Below are 21,881 nucleotides of genomic sequence, written 5' to 3'. Positions count from 1 at the left end.
TGGGAGCACCTGGGTGCCTCAGTGGGTTAAAGCCTCTGCCTTCAGCTCAGGTCATGATCCCAGGGTCCTGGGATGGAGCCCGGCATCGGGCTCTCTGCTCAGCAGGGAGCCTGCTTCCCCACCCCCCTTCTGCCTGCCTCTCTGCCTACTTGTGACCTGCATCTGTAAAATAAATAAAATATTAAAAAAAAAAAGTCTGTGTTTTATTCCGATCAGTATTTCGCTAGGCATAATTTCACTGATACATATAAAATACATGGTTAAAATGTGATACAGAAATCACAAAACAATTTATAAAAATCCAGTCACAGACATAAGACACTATTTTCTTCCATGTTCTTGTATTGTCAAATTTATTAACTTCCATAAAGAATTATAAAGCACACAACTTCATGTTCAATCTGGGAATTTGCAGATAATGAAGTATCCTTGAATCCAATCACCATTCCAAAACCCCCCCCGAAAACAAACAAAAAAAACCCCCAAACCCTATAAATTGTAGCACAAATGATGTATTAGTTATTTTCTTCTTAAAGCAACTGAGAAAATATGCTTTAATAAAACAAATGTAAATGGAGTTTACAGTTAACCCAATGTAAACTATATTAATCTCAAGACAGAAATGTTTTTCTCCCATTACAACCTTTGTTTGGGTATCGTGTATCTACGACTTGTCCTCACACAGTAAAACTCCTTATGGCATGACTGCCTCTCCCATCTGCTATCCCTCCAATCCAACTTTCACAGTGCAGCTTCAGACCTTTTTTCTAAAATGCAAACCTAATTATATTTTGTTCTTCTCCTCAAAATCCTGTGCACTGCCTAGTTAGCCTGGCATAGGAGGCTTGCTATCATCTGGCCTCCATGTGCCCTCTAATTTAATTTCCTGCCATCTTCTCTTCTTAGTGCCTGCTTACTAAGTGCCCTAAACCCAAATATATGTAGATCCCAGTTTTACAGTATGTGCCTTTGAAGGTGCTGCTTGTTAGGCCTGGCACATGCCTCCTCAACGCTGTTTTGTTTTTTTTTTTAAGATTTTTATTTATTTATTTGACAGAGAGACATCACAAGTAGACAGAGAGGCAGGCAGAGAGAAAGAGGAAGGGAAGCAGGCTCCCTGCTGAGCAGAGAGCCCGATGCGGGACTTGATCCCAGGACCCCGAGATCATGACCTGAGTCAAAGGCAGCGGCTTAACCCACTGAGACACCCAGGCGCCCCTCAACTCTGCTTTTTAAAACAGAAATCAAACCATCTTTTCTATCATCTTCTAGCCTTCTGAAAGAACCAACCACTCTCTCCTTTGTTGCTCACTGTATTTTGTACCTAATTCCAACACAAAAATATTGTATAGGTTAAGGATATGCATTAAATAGGCTGAATTCTATATCCAGCACTACCACTCACTACAATTATGAGGCCAGGCAAGTTACTTATAAAAGACACAAGTAATATCATATAACCCTTGGATTTTTGTGAAGGCTAAGTGAAACAATACATGTAAAACATTTAGCATAATGCTTGATATAGTGTAAATACTCAATAAATGGTAACTAAAATGAAAAATGCTCATAAAATTATATTGCACTTTTTTTTTTTTTACATATTTACTTCACGTTAGGTTATAAGCTTCTTAAAGTCAGACACTTTATTCATCTTTATATCCTGAAAGTTCTGCACAATTCTTGGCTCGGAGAAGACACTCAAAAAATTACCAACAATGGATGGTTTGACAACTCCTACAATTGAGTACAAAAATGAAGAACTGTTGACTGTCTGAAAAATCCTCTAGAGCAGCTCCTCCCAGACTAGCATTTGTTAGTAAGTGAGATTAAAAAATAGAACATGTTCTATGCTCAAATAACTGGTGAAAAAGTAGGATAAAATAAAAGTAAACTAGTTTCTAACAGGATTCTAACAAGATTTTTCAAGTGTATCATCAATCTCCAAAAATGGATATACAGAATACATTTCTCCAAAACTCTGTTAAACACAGAACCCTCGTATCATGATTTTATCACCATTTTCAAGAAATATTCTTCCAAGAAATTCTTTATTGTATATATTTGTCATCTGAGTTTCTTGAAGAAAAACAAGAATGGCTATTTTCTAATTACAGATTTTTTACTGTTGGAAGTTCCAACTGTAAAAATTCAACCTAATGTTTTCAAGTTTAAATCTGAAAAAAGAATATGAAAACCATACTGCCAAAAAGATTCCATTAGCTATCACATGTCTAGAACATGCTACCAAATACATTAGTGAGATTAAATTCAATTATTTCCTATCTACTTATAATTGAGTAAAAATAAGTATATGATATAGTTCTTGCCAAGAAAATAAAGCCTAGTTCAGCAGACAAACATATCTTTGGAAAAAAGTTAATGTTACAAAAGGCAAACACTAAAAAAAAGGAGGCCCAAGAGACATTATAGCCAATGCAATGCATGAACCTTGATCCAGATTTAAGTTTTGAAAAGGCTAAACAAAGTATTTTTGGGAAAACCTGGGAAAATTTGAATGAATCATATAGTACAAAAATTATTCATAATTTTCCTGGGTAGGTTAATGATTACACAGAAATACTTAGGAGTAAAGTGCCTAATAGTTAGGTCAATCTGCCTTCACAAAAGACTGGAGACAAAGTCAACAGGTATGGCAAAATGTTAGTGGTTAGTGAATTAGTGAATAAATGGAGAATACATAGGATTTCAGTTTACCATTCTTTCAACCTCTCTAGGCTTGAAATTAATTAAAATAAAAAGTTAGGGGAAGGGGTGCCTGGGTGGCTCAGTGGGTTAAGGCCTCTGCCTTCGGCTCAGGTCATGGTCCCAGGGTCCTGGGATCGAGCCCCGCATCAGGCTCTCTGCTCAACAGGGAGCCTGCTTTCCCCCTCTCTCTCTGCCTGCCTCTCTGTCTACCTGTGATCTCTGTCTGTTAAATAAATAAATAATAAAATCTTAAAGAAAAAAAAAAAAGTTAGGGGAATACAAATGATAGGTAATTTTTATTAGGCCAAATATAATAAATAAGTATTCAAAATATTAAATTATGACCAGGTACTAGCTGGCTCAACTAGAAAAAAAGTTCTACAGTGTATAATCTCACAAAAAGCACTTTCTGGGTCAACGTAACATTTAGTATAACAAAGACAACTAATATTGTTTATGCCACTTTTTTTTCTTCCTCCCAGTTCTACATTTGATCTTTCCCTCAGCCCTTGTTGACCTTAATCACTGTCACCAGGTGGCTCTTTGAAGGAAAAAGGACAACACATGCTATGCATACACGTAGTTTCTTTTTCCTCCTTCTGAAATAAACATTCCATTTTTGGGGGTTTGTTTTCTTGCATTACATTTAAAAAATAAACAAAAATATGTTGAGCATAATTTTGTTTAATCTCTCCTTCCAAAGAAGTAGGATAACAAAAAGTTTAAACGGTTTCATTTACTGATGTCAATTCATTAGTAAAAATTCCCACCCCGATTCCCACTCATACTACTGGGATGACATAATGATTAACATTTGAATCCTAGTTGAGAACTGCACTTTAATTTTATTGCTTTTCCTCTTCTTTTGAAAACTAATAATTTTTTAATGGAAATTCAAGTCTGTCCTTCTTAATTATCCATTGAAATGACAAAAGGAACAAGAAAGGAATTGTAGCCCACAGGATAATCACAACTAGACACACGCCATGCATTTACACTCACCTTTGCGGTGTAGTGAAGAAGGATGTTAGCCGGCAGGTCACCCATGTCGGACTCCTGAAATTTCCAAGGGCTTAAACAGTTTGGACCTGAAAATTATTTATACACATATACACAAACATCACTGAATATATATGGCCACCTTGGTTTGTGTAATTAGAATAAAATTTAAAATTAAGTCGTTTCAAGCCACTTAACACAGTTAAAACATACTAGCCAAAATGAACTTTATTTTTATACCACCTGTAGTTTGTCTAAAACCTAGAAAAGCTGGGGGGTGGTTAGATCTCCAATACAGAAAGGAAATTTTATATGATATTAAAAAACTAATATCAAATATAACTAAATTTACCTATTAATTTATCTAATGTAATTTAAATTTATGTGACGGAAGAGCGAAACAATCAACCAATACTGTGAATAGATAACATAGAAATCGAACAGTAAAATAAGAGGACTTACTAAAAAAATCAAAGAAACACAAATTACAACAAGGTTCCATCTTCCCCCCAAAAATGGAGGAAACAGTACTGATCATTCCATGTTAATGAGTCTGTGGTGAAACTAGCATCACCTACATTTTAGTAGTATGCACTGTGATTTTGTATACACCTTTTGGAAACTGATTAGGCAACATTATTGAGAGCCCCCCCACCCCCGGCCAAAATTCTAACACTCCGAATATTTATCCTAGGAATTTATCATAAGTAAACCCACCCAAATAAGGAAAAACACCAAAAGTACAAATAGTTCATCTCATTTAATACCTGAAGTTTATATCAAATTAAAAATTATAAACAACCTAAGTAAATCATGCAATATGGATTCAATGAACTATTATGCAGCCATTCAAATCATTATGAAGACTATACAACAAATAATTATTATAAGAGTAGAATTATAAGTTGGAAAAATTATGAAAATAAAATCCAAACTATATAAGCTATAATGACTACACTAAATGACTCAGTAACTTTAAGTTTATTTAGATTATAGAGCACTTTCATATACTTTGGTGAGTTTTAAAGTAATAATAAGATTCTAATATAAACTTTCAAAGTTTGGGCAGTCCCAATCACCTCAAAACTCCTATTTTACATAAAATAGCTCTTCTGCAGTTAATATATATGAATACTTAGAGGTTTTGAATTTTGAAAATAGTTATGATCCAATAATAACCATCAGTGTGTATCTTTAAAATCACAGCCAAAAGGAAAGGAAAAAGCCAAAACAAAATTAGCTTATAATCTTATCCAAGGTCTCCTAATTCTTCTGTTCTCACTTCTTCAGGTATATTAATAATAAATTATAAAAATGACAAGTTTTAGAACAAGACTCACATGATTTTAGAATCAGTCATATGATTTCTTATAAATACAGGTTTATATTTTGTTTCACTGATATATTAAAATCTGTCAAAAGTATTGGCAATATTATATACTGAAAAATGTTCCCCCCACAAACTCATATGTTGAAGCTCTAACCCTCTTTTTGACTATATTTGGAGGTCTTTAGGGTAACTAAGGTTAAGTGACGTCAAAAGGGCCCCTTATAAGAAGAGGAATAGATATCTTTCTCTTTGTACATACACCAAGTGAAGATGGATGCCATGTGAGTACATAGTGAGAAGGTAGCCATCCACAGGCCAGGGAGAGTTCTCAACAAACCAAGCCTGAAGGAAATTTGATCTTGGAATTGTAACACTCAGAATTGTAAGGAAATAGTGTATAAGCCACCCAAGTCTGTGGTATGTAGTTACAGCACTCCTAACAGACTAATACAGACATTATTATGGATGATGTTTAAAAAATTTCCTAGGGCGCGTGGGTGGCTCAGTGGTTAAGCCTCTGCCTTCGGCTCAGGTCATGATCTCAGGGTCCTGGGATTGAGCCCCATGTTGGGCTCTCTGCTCAGCAGGGAGCCTGCTTCCCCCTCTCTCTGCCTGCCTCTCTATCTGCTTATGATCTCTCTTTGTCAAATAAATAAATTTTTAAAAAAATTTCCTAAACGTTTGCTTTACTTATGCCTACCAAAAAAACTATGGTGTACTATAATTAACTATACTATATTTTACCCCAAGAAGTTATTAAGAGAGTAGATCTTAAATGTTATCACCACACATGTAAAACATTGTAATTATGTGAGGGATGGAAGTCCTAACTAACCTTATTTTGGTAATCATTTTGTAATATATATGTGTATAAAATCATTACATTGTATTTTCTAAACTTACCTGTTGTATGTCAATAATATTCTAATCAAGTTGGAGGGAGGGGGCATGGAATGTAGTAGGCTTCTTTTCCCTTTCAGCTTTCATTACGAATACTAATACACTCTTCAGATCAAATATATTGTTCAAAATATATGTAGGCAACAAAAAGACTATTTAAGTTTAAATAGTATGACTATACATGCTCACCTGCTAAATACAATGCCTTCACCTGAGGAGGCTGTAGTGCTTCAAAGAAGATGATAACAGACCCTAGCTGACCCTCCAGAGATGTGGGGCAGCCCCATTCACTATCTTGGGTTCCAGCTGATATCAATTTGGTAATCAATTTTGATTTTTCAAGTGTTCCTCCCCAGGAGGCTGACGACAGAATTCCGCCAAATGATGTCCGATGAGGGGTAATGGGGGAAGAAAAAGGTGGATCTGGGATTTGGGAAGGTGGAGGAGTGGTGGTTCTTTGCCCAGCTGAACCAATGCAGCAGGAAATAAAAGGCTATAAATTAAGAAACAAAATAAATCACATAATTTTAATTACATCTCTATCTTGATATTGAAAATAAAATAGTACATAAAATAAAGAAAACAGATAGATGGAAGATAAAACTGGAAGTTTTAATTTTATTGGATCATAATGTGTGTGCGTGTGCATATCTATACATTATAGATATTACTTTCGGCCTACGGGATTTCGATGCATTACTTTTATAACTCACGTTTCAATGAGTATTTTAAAAAACTTCCACTATTTTACTATATTCTAAAATAGAGGAAATTACTACTTTTCTCCCTTTAAAATTTATTTTAAAAACTACACATTAGCATAATAATACAATTACAGGTTATCTTATAATGAGCATCAGGATGAACTTCAACTAGAAATTACTAGAATCCAGGGCACCTGGGTGGCTCAGTGGGTTAAGCCTCTGCCTTCAGCTCACGTCATGATCCCAAGGTTCTAGGATCAAGTCCCTCATTGCTTCCCCCTCTCTCTGCCTACCTCTGCCAATTTGTGATCTCTGTCAAATAAATAAAATCTTTAAAAAAAAAAGAAAAGAAATTACTAGAATCCTAGAAGAACTTGGGAAATAATTTCGTTATCTTCAATAAAGGCTCTTTCAAAATCATCTAAGAATTCTCAAAAAACATTTATACTAATGTTAAGAATTATCTCAGTAAATAAATTCCATCTTATATTTGACTACAATATAATATGTAAAGGTTTAAAGTTTCTTCATTATTAATTCAAATTCAGTGGAATAGAAATGAGTCCAACAAAAGAGTCTCTAAGTATTTTGTATACTTGGTGGGCTTGATTTATTATTTATTTATAGATTTTATTTTTAAGGAAACTTTACACCCAACATGGGGTCAAGAGTCCCAAGCTCTTCCAACTGAGCCAGCCAGGGGTCCCTTGGAGAGCTTTACTTAATGACCCTTTGTTCTGCTCTACTCAATTTCTCTGGCTTTCCTATTTTAAGCCTGACTTCCTCTAATAATAATAGACTGATATTATTAAATATTAACTTACTATATCTTAGAATATAGAAAACACTTTAAAATTCATGGGCACATAATAAATAAACAGAACCTTCTACATTAAACTGAAATTTTATAAAAGTTCTCAATCAATGGGTCCCATAAAGGGTAGGTTAGATACAGAGAAAGGGAAACACTCTTATACTGTTGGTGGGAATGCAAGGTGGTGCAGCCACTCTGGAAAACAGTATGGAGATTCCTCAAAAAGTTGAAAACAGAGCTACCCTATGACCCAGCAACTGAACTAGTGGGTATTTACCACAAAGATACAAATGCAGTGATCTGTTGGGAAACATGTACCCCAATGTGTATAGCAGCAGTGTCCACAGTAGCCAAACTATGGAAAGAGCCCAGATGTCTATCAACAGATGAATGGATAAAGATGTGTTTTATATACATATAGAGTGGAATACTGTGCAGCCATCAAGAAAAAATGAAACCTTGCCATTGGCAACGACGTGAATGGAACTAGAGGGTATTATGCTAAGCGAAATAAGTCAATCAGAGAAGACAATTAGTGTATGACCTACCTGATATGAGGAATTTGAGAAACAAAAAAGAGGCTCATAGGGAAGAGAGAAAAAATAAAACAAGATGAAACCAGAGAGGGAGACAAACCATAAGAGACTCTTAATCATAGGAAACAAACTGAGGGTAGCTGGAGGGGGAGGAAGGAGGGAACGATGGGGTAAGTGATGTAACGATGGGGACATGTGATGTAATGAACACTGTGAATGATGTAAGACTGATGAATCACTGAACTCTACCTCTGAAACCAGTAATACACTATATGTTAATTAAGTGAATTTAAATTAAAAAAAAAAAAAAAGAGTAAGTTAGATGTGCTTACTTCGTTCATGGCAGGAAATCTGAGAGGGGCAGAGACCTTCTGCTGTCCATTGTCATAGATAAAGACAAGGCTCTGACCAAAGGGTCTTTTTCCAGGCATGTGAACAATGGTTATGTTGTGCTAATAAAGTAAAATATACATTTAAAGACTAAAATTACATTAAATCTTTGAAATGACAACTGTTTCAGAGTAGTACTTTATAACTAGTTTGTGTGAACAGTAGAACATTGAGTTTAAGATAATTAAATGCTGGTTAAAATTTTGTTCTTAAAGTGAATGACAATTTTTTCTGTAGTACTATAAAGACATTTAATCTGTTCTAGAAATTTACACATAATTGTAACAGAGTATCTTCTCTGCATTTCCCAAGTCTGAATATTCTTTACAATTAATTTTTCTAATAAGAAGCAATTTATACCTTATGCAACGGAAATGCAATGTTTTCAATAACTTATGTTCTCATTTTAAATTAATTTCAAAATCAAATCTGATTCTAGAAAACTTGAAAGGAATGATAACATTTCCTTTTAACTTTTTAGGAGAAAACTTACTCCTGCTGAATTTATAATGATGAGGAAAGTGATATTAACTTCCTTATAAAGTTGAACATTCATAGAATTTTAAAGTAAAAATTAATCAACTCTCAAAAAGGAGACAAATCCTGATGTACATGCACCAAATGTGTTTTTAAAGCAAAGAACCAGAAAGTTAAATGTGATGTCCTAAAACCTTACCCAGAGGGAATCACAGAAACTGTGGTCGGGAAGCATAACTGTAGCATATTCTCTTTTTGTGCACACTGCCACAACCAACATACCTGAATGGGTAATAAAAGCTTCAAAACCCATGCCACTTCCTGTAAAGAAGCTAACAAAAATATATATTATCAGAACTTTTGAAATCAGTTGTTCGGCTTTATCATCACTGAAACACACAAAACCATGTTATCATGAATATCTTTATCAGTAATGCTGTGGCTTACATTCTATTGCCAAGTATCAGTCCAGTCTTGCTTGAAAGATAATTCTTAAATCTTTTTTGGGCTTAATGGTTTAGTAAATTATAAAAGGTAGCCACATTGAGTGGAATTCCATTAAAATTCCAGTAAAATGATAAACTTGCAAATCTTCAAAATTCTTTCAAACAGGATTCAGAAAGCATACATGAAAGTCTTTAAAAATCACAAGGCATATTAAAAATTATTAGTTACTGAAGTGACTTGAGTTTGGATATACATACACAAAGGTTTTCTGATCCTTCATATAAATACACAGATTCTTCAATGGATCACAAAGATCACCATTCATTTTAAAATTTGTTATTCCTTTTTCTCTACTTTTACAATACTTTTAAGAAGGAACTTTCTTCCCAAACTAGCATAAGAACCGGCAAAATATTTGAGCTATGTAATCAATATCAAGAAAGCAATAAAACACTTATAATTAAACTGTGTACACCCAAAGGATAAAGAGGCTTCAGATAAACTGTTCTGCATTTAAAAAGCTTAAAAAGCTTTTTCCTATTTGGGAATTACAGCATATACTGTTATGACAGTATTCATTTATATTCCATAACTTGTACAGTACCTGTACAATTGTTTCCTTTTCCCTCCTTTGTTAGCGTTGCCAAGAGTCAACTGATCCTGATCTAAGCAAAACCAAGCATTGAAAGAAAAGGCAGACCCTGGCCACTTCTGTATGGAAGGCACAGAAATTCCTGCCATACTATGTGACAAGTTAAAATACTGCAGTGCGCTTTCTAGACTTTGTTTACGGGCCATTGTCAGAATTGCTCGAGTCACGGGAGTGGTATAGGGGTGAATATACTCAGGTTCATCCACTCTCAGCAATCTTAGCAGTCGGCGGATTTCTTCTGAGCTCACTGACTGACTCCCCAAGGAACCATGAAGTGCAATCAAGTTCTCAGCACAAGTTCGGTGGAGGGAAGAATGGGAATCAAGGGTTTCGATGATGTGAATCCCCATGTTTGCATTGACACAAATAGTTCGGCTCTGCCTATTAATACAACAAATTCTTTTCAGCCAATCAGAGATGAAGATTTGCAGATCATGGGATTCTAGCTCTGGAAGCCACTGGATAAGAAGCAAGAGAGGATGGACATTGCTAATGCCCAAAATCCCAACTGAAGTGTGGTCACCCTCTACAGCCTATAAAGTAACATAAAAGACAAAAGGTTAGTAGCCACCTTGGAAATGGAGATAATGTTACTTGTTTAACAAAGCTAAAAAACTCACCATATTCATGAGTTCTTTAAGTAGTTCCAGTGGTGGCTGACCCAGGGATTTTAAAACTTCAAACATATGTGTATAACCAATTCTTTCTTTAAATACTTCCTAGAGGAAGGGAAAAAGGGAAATAAATCCAACAAAGCACATTTCCAAAGACTGAATTTGTTGGAATATTTAAAAAGCTGAGTAACACCTGTTTAATTAACTTAATATTGAAAAGACTGAGTTCAATATTTGCTTCTTACATCACTTCTTCATCTTAAAATGGATTCCACATACCTCCTGAAATATGATGTGACCATAATCCACCAAAATGTAAAATAAATGAAATAAGCAGTAATTATATATTATAAAATTATTATATTAATTTCAGATTAGGGTACAATTACTTCCTTTCCTCACTTGATTTGTAATCACACAGTAATACGTGAAGTAAAAACAAAACTGAAGAAAAAATGAGGAGACTCTAGTGATAACAGGAGTCAGAAAGCAGTCTCAGTAGACTAACGAGTTCTCACAATACTGAGTGGTGACCAGAAAAAAATAGGTAGTTTTCTCTCTGCTTTTTGTATCTAAATGGACTGTCTTATCTGGAATATCAAGTTCATTTTAGTAAGGTCTAAGTCCTATATATTTTTGAACTTGTGGGCACACAAAACTATAAAGTAAAATTAAAAGATAACCAAAAAAGCTAGTAATACTAAATTGGTCCAGTAACTCAGGTATAAATTTATACACTTATTATAAAATCAAAAAATTCAAACAAAATGGGTAACTGGTTATCTCTGGAGAGGGGAACTAGTTGACTGTGAGCCAAGGGCAGGAAGAAAATCTTTTTTCAAAACGCATTTTTAAATACTAATTCAAAGGGATACAGTAGCCCTATGTTTATAGCAGTATTAGCTACAATGGCCCAATTATGGAAAAAGCCGAAGTGTCCATCAACTGATGAATGGGTAAAGAAGATGTAGTGTGAGAGTGTGTGTGTATACAGATAGATCGATACAGAGAGACAAACATATAAATATATACATGATGTAATATTACTCAGCTATAAAAAAAGAATGAAATCTTGTCGTTTGCAATGACACACATGGACCTAGAGAGTATTATGTTAAGAGAAATAAGTCCGTTAGAGAAAGACAAATATATGATTTCATTTATATGTGGTATTTAAGAAACAAGACAAACAGGCCAAGGGCAAAAAAGGAAAAAAAAAAAGGAGAGGGGGAGGGGGCAAAGCAAGAAACAACGTCTTAACTACAGAAAACAAACTAATGGTCTCTCTCTGTCAAATAGATAAAATCTTAAAAAAGAAGAAGAAGTATACTTGTGATGAGCACTGAGTATTATACGGAATTGTTGAAACACTATATTGTACACCTGAAACTAGTATTACACTGTATGCTAACTATCTGAAATTTAAATAAAAACTTAAAAGAAAGAATACCAATCATTTTTTTATTTATTTATGTGACAGATTACAAGTAGGCAGAACAGAGATTACAAGTAGGCAGAGAGGCAAGCAGAGAGAGGAGGAAGCAGGCTCCCCGCTGAGCAGAGAGCCCGATGCGGGTCTCGATCCCAGGACCCTGGGATCATGACCTGAGCTGAAGGCAGAGGCTTTAACCCACTGAGCCACCTAGGCGCCCACCAATCATTTTTTAAAAGAGGTTTTTGTAAAATATTCTATTTATTTTATTTATTTAGGGAAAGAAAAAGAAAAAGAAAGAAAGAAAGCGTGAGTGGGCAGAGGAGCTGGGGGAAAGGGTGAGAGAGACTTTAAAGACGACTCCATGCTGAGCATGGAGCTAGACGTGGGGGTCAATCTCATAACCTGAAATCAAGGCCTGAGCTGAGGTCAAGAGTCTGATGCTTAAGTGACTGAACCACACAGATATCCCAAAAAAGAGTATTTTAAAAATAACATTTTGAATTTCAAACCATGCAAAGGATAATATAATAAAAAAATTTATATTTTAATTAGATTTGAGCATCAATCCAGGTCTGAATATCATAATACAGTGAAGCCAATCCATTATACTCATAAAACAATTACTAAGAACTTAAAATGATTTTTTTTCTTAAAGCAACTATTATAAATGGGATTTGATTCCCAAGCCAGCCTATAAAAGTTGTAAAAGCCTATCTGGTAGGCATCCAGTCATGAGTTATATGTAGCAACCACTATAGAGCAATTGTTAGATTCCTATGAAAAACCAGTGGAAAGCAAGGACTACTACTGAAGGCACGGCTTAGGGAACAATGAATAGTTCACTCATGTCTGCCATTAGAAAGGCAAAACACGAAAAAAAAAGGCAAAACATGAAATATATTAGAGGTGGTAGAGAGAAGGTAAAATGGTATTAGTAAGAATAATGATGATGATGATAGACACTGATAATTATTAAGCATTTACCATATGCCTGGCACTATGCTTACCACTTTACACAGATGATCTCACCAATCCTTAAAACTACTCAATGAGACAATTACTAGCACAAAACGAGCATGAGTGAACAGCAGGACAAAGTCAGTGGTCGTGAATGAGACAGAAAGAAAATCCTGACAGTAACAAAAAAGAATTTCCAAGGCCATCTGGAAAAACAAGTCCCAAACTGATAAGGCTGTTCACATGTAGAAAATGTTCATAATGGTCACAACCTAGGCAGTCATAAACTGAGAAATAGTAAAAGAGTAATTATTTTATTAGTGAAGAAAAACTAAAATATAAAATGTAATTCTTAGACACACTAACAATTGAATCACCTAAAATGATCATTTCAACACCAGTGCTACCTTTGTTGACTGACACTGTAAATCTCTACTAGTTGACTGTTCTATCGTATAATCCCAAAGTAGTGCCCATAGGTATTTTACTCTAAAATTATTAGCAAAATGATTCTGACACTGAAATAGTTTGTGACTTTTTCACTTCAGGTGTAGAGCCACAGGTATTATATACATACTTTCATACATTACTTTGGGAATTATACAGTGAAAATTAGTTTATCTAAAACAACATCTTATGAAACAAGATGGGATCGGGAGGGAGACAAACCGTAAGACACTCCTAATCTCACAAAACAAACTGAGGGTTGCTGGGGGGAGGGGTGTAGGGAGAGGGTGGTGGGATTATGGACATTGGGGAGGGTATGTGCTATGGTGAGTGCTGTGAAGTGTGTAAACCTGGCAATTCACAGACCTGTATCCCTGGGGCTAATAATACATTATATGTTAATAAAAATAAAATAAAATAACATTTTAGAGATTGAGGATGCATGTTTCACCTTAGCAGCTGGAGATTTGTTCATTACTGCTGTCAAAGCCTGAATGGCTGATATAGCCAAACAATCCAACTGTCCCTGAAACACCTACCAGAGAGAGAGAGAGAGAAAAAAAAAGGGTAAGAAATTAATAATGTGTTTGAGATTTGTATTCTGTTAGGAAACCTTTGTTCTGAAAACCTGAAAAAATAATTACTTAACATGCAATACATTCTTTTTCCAATAGAACAGATTTCTGAGACATACCTGCAAAAAAAGTTACCTACCTGACAGAAAATAAGCCATGTGTCAAGAAGGATAAAGTTAAATTCACTCATTATTTAGAAATGTTTTGGAAAAAAAACAAAAACAAAAAAGAACACCAAGCTTAATACATGCTTTAAAAAATAATGGACAATCTCCAGAGGAAGGAAGGGAAGTCTATCATTGGAAATTCTATCATATTTTAATTTCCCTTCAGAAATATACTAACTTCCTAGTTTGAAATTTCATTAGCATGTATAATAAGATGTTTAAAATGGTGTTGTCTATTTGGTTTACAAGCCCTGCATTATAATTGAAATGGTATGTTTATTCACTGATCATACTTGTAAACATAAGGCATATCTATTTTTAACATAAAATGCAAAATTTGAGGCAGAATAGAAAATGAAATATCTATAATCATTATTACATTTTTGAGAAGGCAACCCTTAATGTCAAAAGCTGTAAAAAAATAATTGAAAAATAAAAACCAGCTTCAGCTTCATTTTGTGAATTTCTGTTTAAGCTTCATCATAAAGAGATGTGTTAAATTTCAGGGCTGTACATTTAGAGGGAAAAAAAGTGAAAACAAAAGCTAACATTAATAACATTAAAAAACTAAACACGACTTATATCATTAGGTTTAATCAACCATGAAAGCATAGCAGGAGAAGCAGAAAGTTATAAAAACTCATAGTCCCCAAAATCTGCCTTTGGGAATATATTACTATGACTTAAAACTAGTTATTCCATGAATAGAATTTTCCTTTCTCCTTCCCACTAAAAATGATTTGAGTAAAAGGGGACTCATTAGATTTTTGTCATTTTAAGCTAAGCTCTACCACTTTTAGGCAAGTTATATAAGCCAGTATCTTGAATTTTGTTGATGTTATTAAATATTACTACATATACATAGTTTACATTAATCATTCTGTATAAAGAATTTCATATGAATAAGATCTTTCCTACACTTTGTTCAAGACTACTAGACATCAGTAGTATCTACAATTAGGAATATTAATATAAACCTCTTATCAATATCATTTTAAATATTTTAATTAATCTAAATAAGAAGGCCTTAAAACTAACATAGAGAAATCTAAAATAGTACTCTATAGTCGGTATTTTATATCCTGAACAGAAAATAATAGATTTTCATGTCTCTTTATAATACAGCTCTATTTACAAATCTCGTTATTAAAATAATAATAAAAGATATCATGTAAGCTCTCTCAAAACATTTTGGAAAAGGAAAAAAACCAAAGCATTTTTAATCGGTAGATCTTCAAAACTGAATTACTTAATGCTGAAAGGCAACAAAAACTGCTTATTTCTCCTCTATATCCATATAGAGGTGACTTTAAGAAAGGAAAACAGTTAAGTTTTATGCTAAATTAAGATTCAAAGTGTTAAGCATCTTCTCCCCTTCCTCCAGGATTTGGATGTCCACTGAATTATAATCATTACTTGTCAAAAAGAAGCAAAGAATCAAGATATTAAAATTGACCATACAAACTCACAAACAAAGCCTAAGGTCCCAATACACCGCAATGCTTAGAGAAAGAAGCTCCCAAAATATGAAGTCACCACCACGTGGACAGCATTGATATTGGGATCCCATTCCTGTACTCTGTGTCTCCTTAAACTGAAAAGGATGCACACATATACAGATGGAATACTGTTGATCTTTTATATCAACCACCAAGATTTCAACGTATTTATCTTTTAGATGAAAAAAATTTTATTTTTAATTTTTTAACAATTTTCAAAAATAACTAATGAAGATTAGAATTAGATAGTGTTTGTGTATTTTAAGACATAAGAAGAAAAGTACAGGAATAGTTGTTCCCATTGACTGATTTTGGACTTCAGCTGAAACAAGATGCAGGTTTTTTAGATACCTGGTCCTCATTTATTTCTGTCAGTAATTTGTTGGCAAGGTCTTTCTCGTTCTTGTCTGCCACCTTATTGTTAGCATTTAAAAACAGCTGTTAAAAACAGAGACAAGAATAATGGAGAAAGAACATTAAATAGTTACCTATAAGCAGAAATGAAGTTTAAGTGGATTTCCATGTTTCTTGAAAATAAATTCAAGAACCCACTGGTGAAGTATATCTCTTTTAAACCGACAATCAACTATTCACTTTTTGGGTTACAAACTAACATTAGTTCATACACCATATAATTAATTGTTAGTTATTTCTCTCTTGGAACTCATACTAAAATAAGAAATAATAGCAACAAGGAGATTAGTTAACATTTCTAAATTCTTAAAGAATCAGCAGAAAATAAATGTCTCACAAAAAAGGAAATTTGCTATTGAGACAGATTAAAGATACTGTAGTAAATAATGTACAATAAGGATTCTGTAGTCAAGTATGTTTGTAAAATGCTATTTAACTTTAAAGAGTTCTTTCTGAAAATACTTCTCAGTCTCAAGTACATTAATGTGCTTTGACAAAGGAGATAGGTATTTTCCAAAATTATCAAGAGTTGAGTATAATTTATATTAGTTTCTACACAAAAGGGGATTAGGATTATCTCTGACATACATGGAGATTGCTAAGGGAATCTAATATTTTGGTTTAAGTGTATAAAACTAGCATTCCCAAAGATCTCAGGCACATTTTAGATAAAAAGAAAGTTCAAATGGAAGTAGAAAGGGAAAAAAAGATTTATAAAGGAATTTAACAAGACCATCCTAAGAAGGAAGTTCTATCATTTCAGAAAATAGAAAACAAAAGTCCAGTAATATACTGAAATAATGCGATATAAAATAAAATAAAGATAAGGTATGATATGATATGCAGAACATATATAAAGCTTAACCTAAAAATAGTTAGTGTATACAACACAGGCTTTGGAATAGAAACATGGATATGAATTGTAGTTCTGCTAATTATTAGCTGTTGGTTTTAAGAAAAACTTCTCTAAGCTTATTTTCCCAAAAGGGAAAAGAGTAACTCATGAAATAGAGGCGTGGATTAAATGAGATAATCCACGCTAGGTTATTAACACAGTATCTAGCACGTAATAAGAATTTAATAAATGGAAGCTCTTATTATTAACAACAAAATTTACTTTTAAAGATTTTATTCACTTATTTGAGAGACAGAGAACACAAGCAGGGTGGAGGGGCAAAGAGAGAGGGAGAAGCAGACTCCCCGCTGAGCAGAGCGCCTGATGGAGGGCTCCATCCTAGGACCCTGGGATCATGACCTGAGCTGAAGGGAGATGCTTAACTGACTGGTCAACCCAAATTTTTAAAATAGTAATACTCCATATTATCTGGTGTAAGAACACAGGAATGCTAAAAACTGATGAGAGCAAAAATGAGTAAAGGCTTTCCAGAAAGTAACCCGTATCAAGAATTTCAAAATTACCTCTTGTCAGTAACTGTATTTCTAAACATCTACCTAAAAGTGGTCAGAAACTCAAATGAAGATTTTAGAACCAAGATGCTCACTTCAGCTTTATTTACAATAACATGAAGAAACCACCCAAATATCATTAAATAGTGAGATAATTAAATAAATTATGATTCAACCATACGCTGAAAGGCAAGTCCTTAAACTTTTTGGTCTCAGGACCACTTAATAGTCTTAAAAAATATTGAGAACACCAAACAACTTCTGTTTATATGGGGTTACAACTCTTAATATTTACCATATGAGAAATGAAAATCAAGACATTAAAATAATATTTGTTTAGTCATTCAAAAACAATAAACCTATTATATGATGACATAACACATCTTTATAAAAAAACTTTTATTTTTTAATAAATTACATTAGTGAGAATGGCACTGCTTTTACATTTCTGTAATCTCTTTAAAAAGTCTGACTTGATAGAAGACAGATGAACTCTAATACCTACTTTGCATTCAGACTGTTATGATGATGTTGTTTTGATTTAAGTTTATGAAAAAAATCTAGCCTCAAACTGAAATGTTAAGATTAGACTACAGATTCCCTAAAATGATCATACTTTGAGAAATGCTGGTTTGAAATATTTGCAGTCGTTAAAAACAATGTTTTTGAAAAATATATGGGAAAGACTGGTGATATAATACATTTAAAAGAGAATACAAAAATATTCACTGGTATTCCAATTTTGTAAAAAAAAGTATATCCTTGGAAAAGGTGCCTGGGTGGCTGAGTCGTTAAGTGTCTGCCTTTGGCTGAGGTCATGATCCCAGGGTCCTGGGATCAAGCCCTGTGTTGGAATCCCAGCTCAGTGAGAAACCTTCTTCTCCCTCTCCCCTTTCTTCTATTCCCTCCCTCGCTGTCTCTCTCTCTCTAGGTCAAATAAACAAAATCTAAAAAGAAAAAAAGAAGAATATATATGGAAATATTGTTATGGATACTTTGCCACAGTTTTAAAATTTAAATATTTATATATACAGACATGTTTTATTAAAAGATTAAGAAAATATGTTTTTGATTTCATTTTTCTCCATTAAAATCTATTATTAATCATTGCTCTAGAACTTTAAAAAAATAAAAAGAAACTTGTTCAAATAAGGCAATGTGTATGAATCCAGGCAAGTACAACTCCCAAAATCAACCTTTCAACTGTATCATTCTATGTATCCACTCCCAACATTCTTTTTCACAAAGCATCCCTTAGTTGCTCCTTTCATAAAGTATCATTCCTACTAAGACTGCCTTAATGATAAATTTTTTCTTGTAGTTGATTTTTAAAGGTAGATGTGGAGAAGAAAAGGAAGAAAGTGAAGAAAACAAATTAAGGAATGTAGACAAGACAACAGTATCAATAACTTTCCAGAATCTTATGACTCAAGTCCTCAAATAGAACTTTACACATTTAGAATACATCGCAATGTATGTATTTTTAAAAAACTGATTAAAACCTGGGGTGCCTGGGTGGCTCAGTTGGTTAGGCAACTGCCTTCGGCTCAGGTCATGATCCCAGGGTCCTGGGATCCAGCCCCACATCGGGCTCTCTGCTCAGCAGGGAACCTGCTTCCTCCTCTCTCTCTCTGCCTGCCACTCTGCCTACTTGTGATCTCTGTCTGTCAAATAAATAAATAAAATCTTTAAAAAAAAAAAAAGACCTATAAAAAAACTGATTAAAACTCCAAGCAGAAATTGCACTACTGGGTATTTACCCTAAAGATATAAATGTAGTGATCTGAAGGGGCACGTGCACCCAAATGTTTGTATCAGCAATGTCCACAACAGCCGAACTATGGAAAGAACCTAGATGTCCATCAACAGATGAATGGATAAAAAAGATGTGGTATATATATATACAATGGAATACTATGCGGCCATCAAAAGAAATGAAATCTTGCCATTTGCAATGATGTGGATGGAACTAGAGAGTACTATACTTAGCGAAATAAATCAATCAGAGAAAGATAGCTATCATATGATCACCCTGATATGAGGAAGTAGAGATGCAACATGGGGGGTTTGGGGGGTAGGAAAAGAATAAATGAAACAAGATGGGATCAGGAGGGAGACAAACAAGAGACTCTAAATGTCACAAAACAAACTGAGGGTTGTGGGGTGGGGGGAGAGGGTGGGGGGGTTATGGACATTGGGAAGGGTATGTGATATGGTAACTGCTGTAAGTGTGTAAACCTGGCGATTCACAGACCTGTACCCCTGGGGCTAATAATACATTATATGTTTATTTAAAAAACACCAAAAAACAAAAAAACTCCAAGCAGAGTGCTAAAGTAAATGTTATGATTTTGAATTCTTCTCTTTGCTACTAGAAATTTGCTGTTATTTTCTTCTCATTACTCCAAATAACCTTGGAAAGCTTCTAAAAATAATTTTACAATAATTTAAAGCATATGCCCCTTCCAAAATACAATATGGTGACAAAAAAACAACTCTCAAATGTTTAACATTCATCATAGCTATCAGGAAAGTTAAATGTATGATTCCACTGAATTATATTCTAAGTACGTCACAGTATGATGAAACTCATTTTGACAAGCCAAAGGTCCTCACATAAATACTGAAGGAAATTAATGCATAAACTGGCTGGCGAATCTCATAAAAAACAAAGCATAGAAACTACAGCAGTCAGCCTGAAGTTTTCCATGTAATTCACAAAATGTTTGTTTAATAAGCTTTAGTTGACAATGTTTCCTCTGGGTCTGAATATTTAAACAACAGTTGTCTTGATTCTAGTCTGTATTACTATCTAAAACAAAATAAATTCTTTATTCCTTACTAACAAAATAATTTAAACAGAAGTCTATCACAATCATCTGTAGCACCCTGTAATACATTTAAGAACAAAGTTTTTGGGGTGCCTGGGTGGCTCAGTGGTTTAAAGCCTCTGCCTTCGGCTCAGGTCATGATCCCAGGGTCCTGGGTCCTGGGATCTAGCCCCACATTAGGCTCTCTGCTGAGTAGAGAGCCTGCTTCCTCCTTTCTTTCTCTCTGCCTATTTGTGATCTCTGTCTGTTAAATAAGTTAAAAAAAAAAAAAGTTTTCATAAGATTCCATTTTTATATATTTAAGAATCCTATTAACCTATCCCTATCAAGTATATTCATCAATAAAACCTGCACTCCTCCTATATTTAATATACAGAAAACATTTTTCTATTGATCTTAAGTACCAGTACAGCAAAACTTTTACAACCAGTGAACCCAAGGTCAGAATACCTGGGTAAGAAATCCTGCCTCCATCATGAAACATATTAACCTTGCGCTAATCATTTAGTCTCTTAGGACATATTTCTTCATTTGTATAATGAAAGGACTGGGGAATTTACTTCAAAGGTTCTTCCATGTTGTTAGGACTCCATAACCATAATGGTTAGATGAGTTTATAGTGATACTGACTAGAATATCCTGCCTAGGACACTACCTCCAGCAGAGAAGGCTGGGAATGGTCCCAAAGCCTAGCCTTCCCCTCTGAAATGGGTTTCCACTCTAGCATTTCCTGTCTCAAAACAAAATGTGGTAAGTGCTATCAAATAATTAAATTTTAAAATACAAGGACTGTAAGCAAGTCTCCAGATCTAAATTACAAGAAACTCTGGCCTATACAACAGTAGAAAGAGTAAATATTAGCTCAACATCATGACTGCTATGCTAAAAAGCTTTGTACTTTTTAAAAAGATATTGTTGACCATGATATGACATTTTAAAAAATACCTGAGTTTCACATATTGAAGAAAAACACTAATCAATTTTGGCAGAACTACATTTTATCCCAGTGGTTTACCCTTCTACAATGTGTGACTGGCAGGTTCTCTTATACATGGGAGGTTTTGTCTTGATGAAATTGCCTTGTAACTGATATATATATATATATATATATATATATATATATATATATATATATATATATATACTTTCAAACAACCAACAAAAGGATTTATTAAGTTTTCTTATGCTGTTTTCATCTCCCTAGGATTTCTTTCCTAAGAACAAGTTTAAGGGATGGGGAGAGGCTTGTTCATTCTCTAGTGGTAGTTTAGTACTTTCATTGACTCTATAAATGTTCATCACAATTTAAATCATCAATATATATTCCTTATTTTTTTTTAATTTTTTATTTTTTATAAACATATATTTTTATCCCCAGGGGTACAGGTCTGTGAATCGCCAGGTTTACACACTTCACAGCACTCACTAAAGCACATACCCTCCCCAATGTCCATAACCCCACCCCCCTCCTCCCAACCCCCAGTTTGTTTTGTGACATTAAGAGTCACTTACGGTTTGTCTCCCTCCCAATCCCATCTTGTTTCATTGATTCTTCTCCTACTCACTTAAGCCCCCAT

The 21,881-nt window shown here is 34.1% G+C and overlaps 1 protein-coding gene across 9 annotated transcripts in view; it reads right to left on the bottom strand.

Annotated features, from left to right (window-relative positions):
- The window catches only part of NBEAL1 (neurobeachin like 1), a 197,873-nt gene that overhangs the window by 105,369 nt on the left and 70,623 nt on the right, over positions 1–21,881 (bottom strand). For 7 of the 9 annotated variants that reach the window (XM_059393241.1, XM_059393236.1, XM_059393235.1 and 4 more), the window contains 8 exons: positions 16,004–16,090; positions 13,863–13,946; positions 10,579–10,677; positions 9,911–10,491; positions 9,059–9,191; positions 8,325–8,444; positions 6,128–6,431; positions 3,712–3,797 (listed from right to left, as the gene is read on the bottom strand). In XM_059393241.1, the coding sequence (XP_059249224.1) occupies positions 3,712–3,797; positions 6,128–6,431; positions 8,325–8,444; positions 9,059–9,191; positions 9,911–10,491; positions 10,579–10,677; positions 13,863–13,946; positions 16,004–16,090 (1,494 nt within the window). The remainder of the gene's footprint in view (positions 1–3,711; positions 3,798–6,127; positions 6,432–8,324; positions 8,445–9,058; positions 9,192–9,910; positions 10,492–10,578; positions 10,678–13,862; positions 13,947–16,003; positions 16,091–21,881) is intronic. The other 2 variants (XM_059393243.1, XM_059393242.1) reach the window with 1 other exon arrangement.

The sequence above is a fragment of the Mustela nigripes genome, chromosome 3 (assembly GCF_022355385.1).
Source record: "Mustela nigripes isolate SB6536 chromosome 3, MUSNIG.SB6536, whole genome shotgun sequence".
Classification (NCBI taxonomy): Eukaryota; Metazoa; Chordata; class Mammalia; order Carnivora; family Mustelidae; genus Mustela; species Mustela nigripes.
The sequence above is the reverse complement of the archived record's forward strand: the minus strand, read 5'-3'. Positions and strand labels throughout refer to the sequence as shown.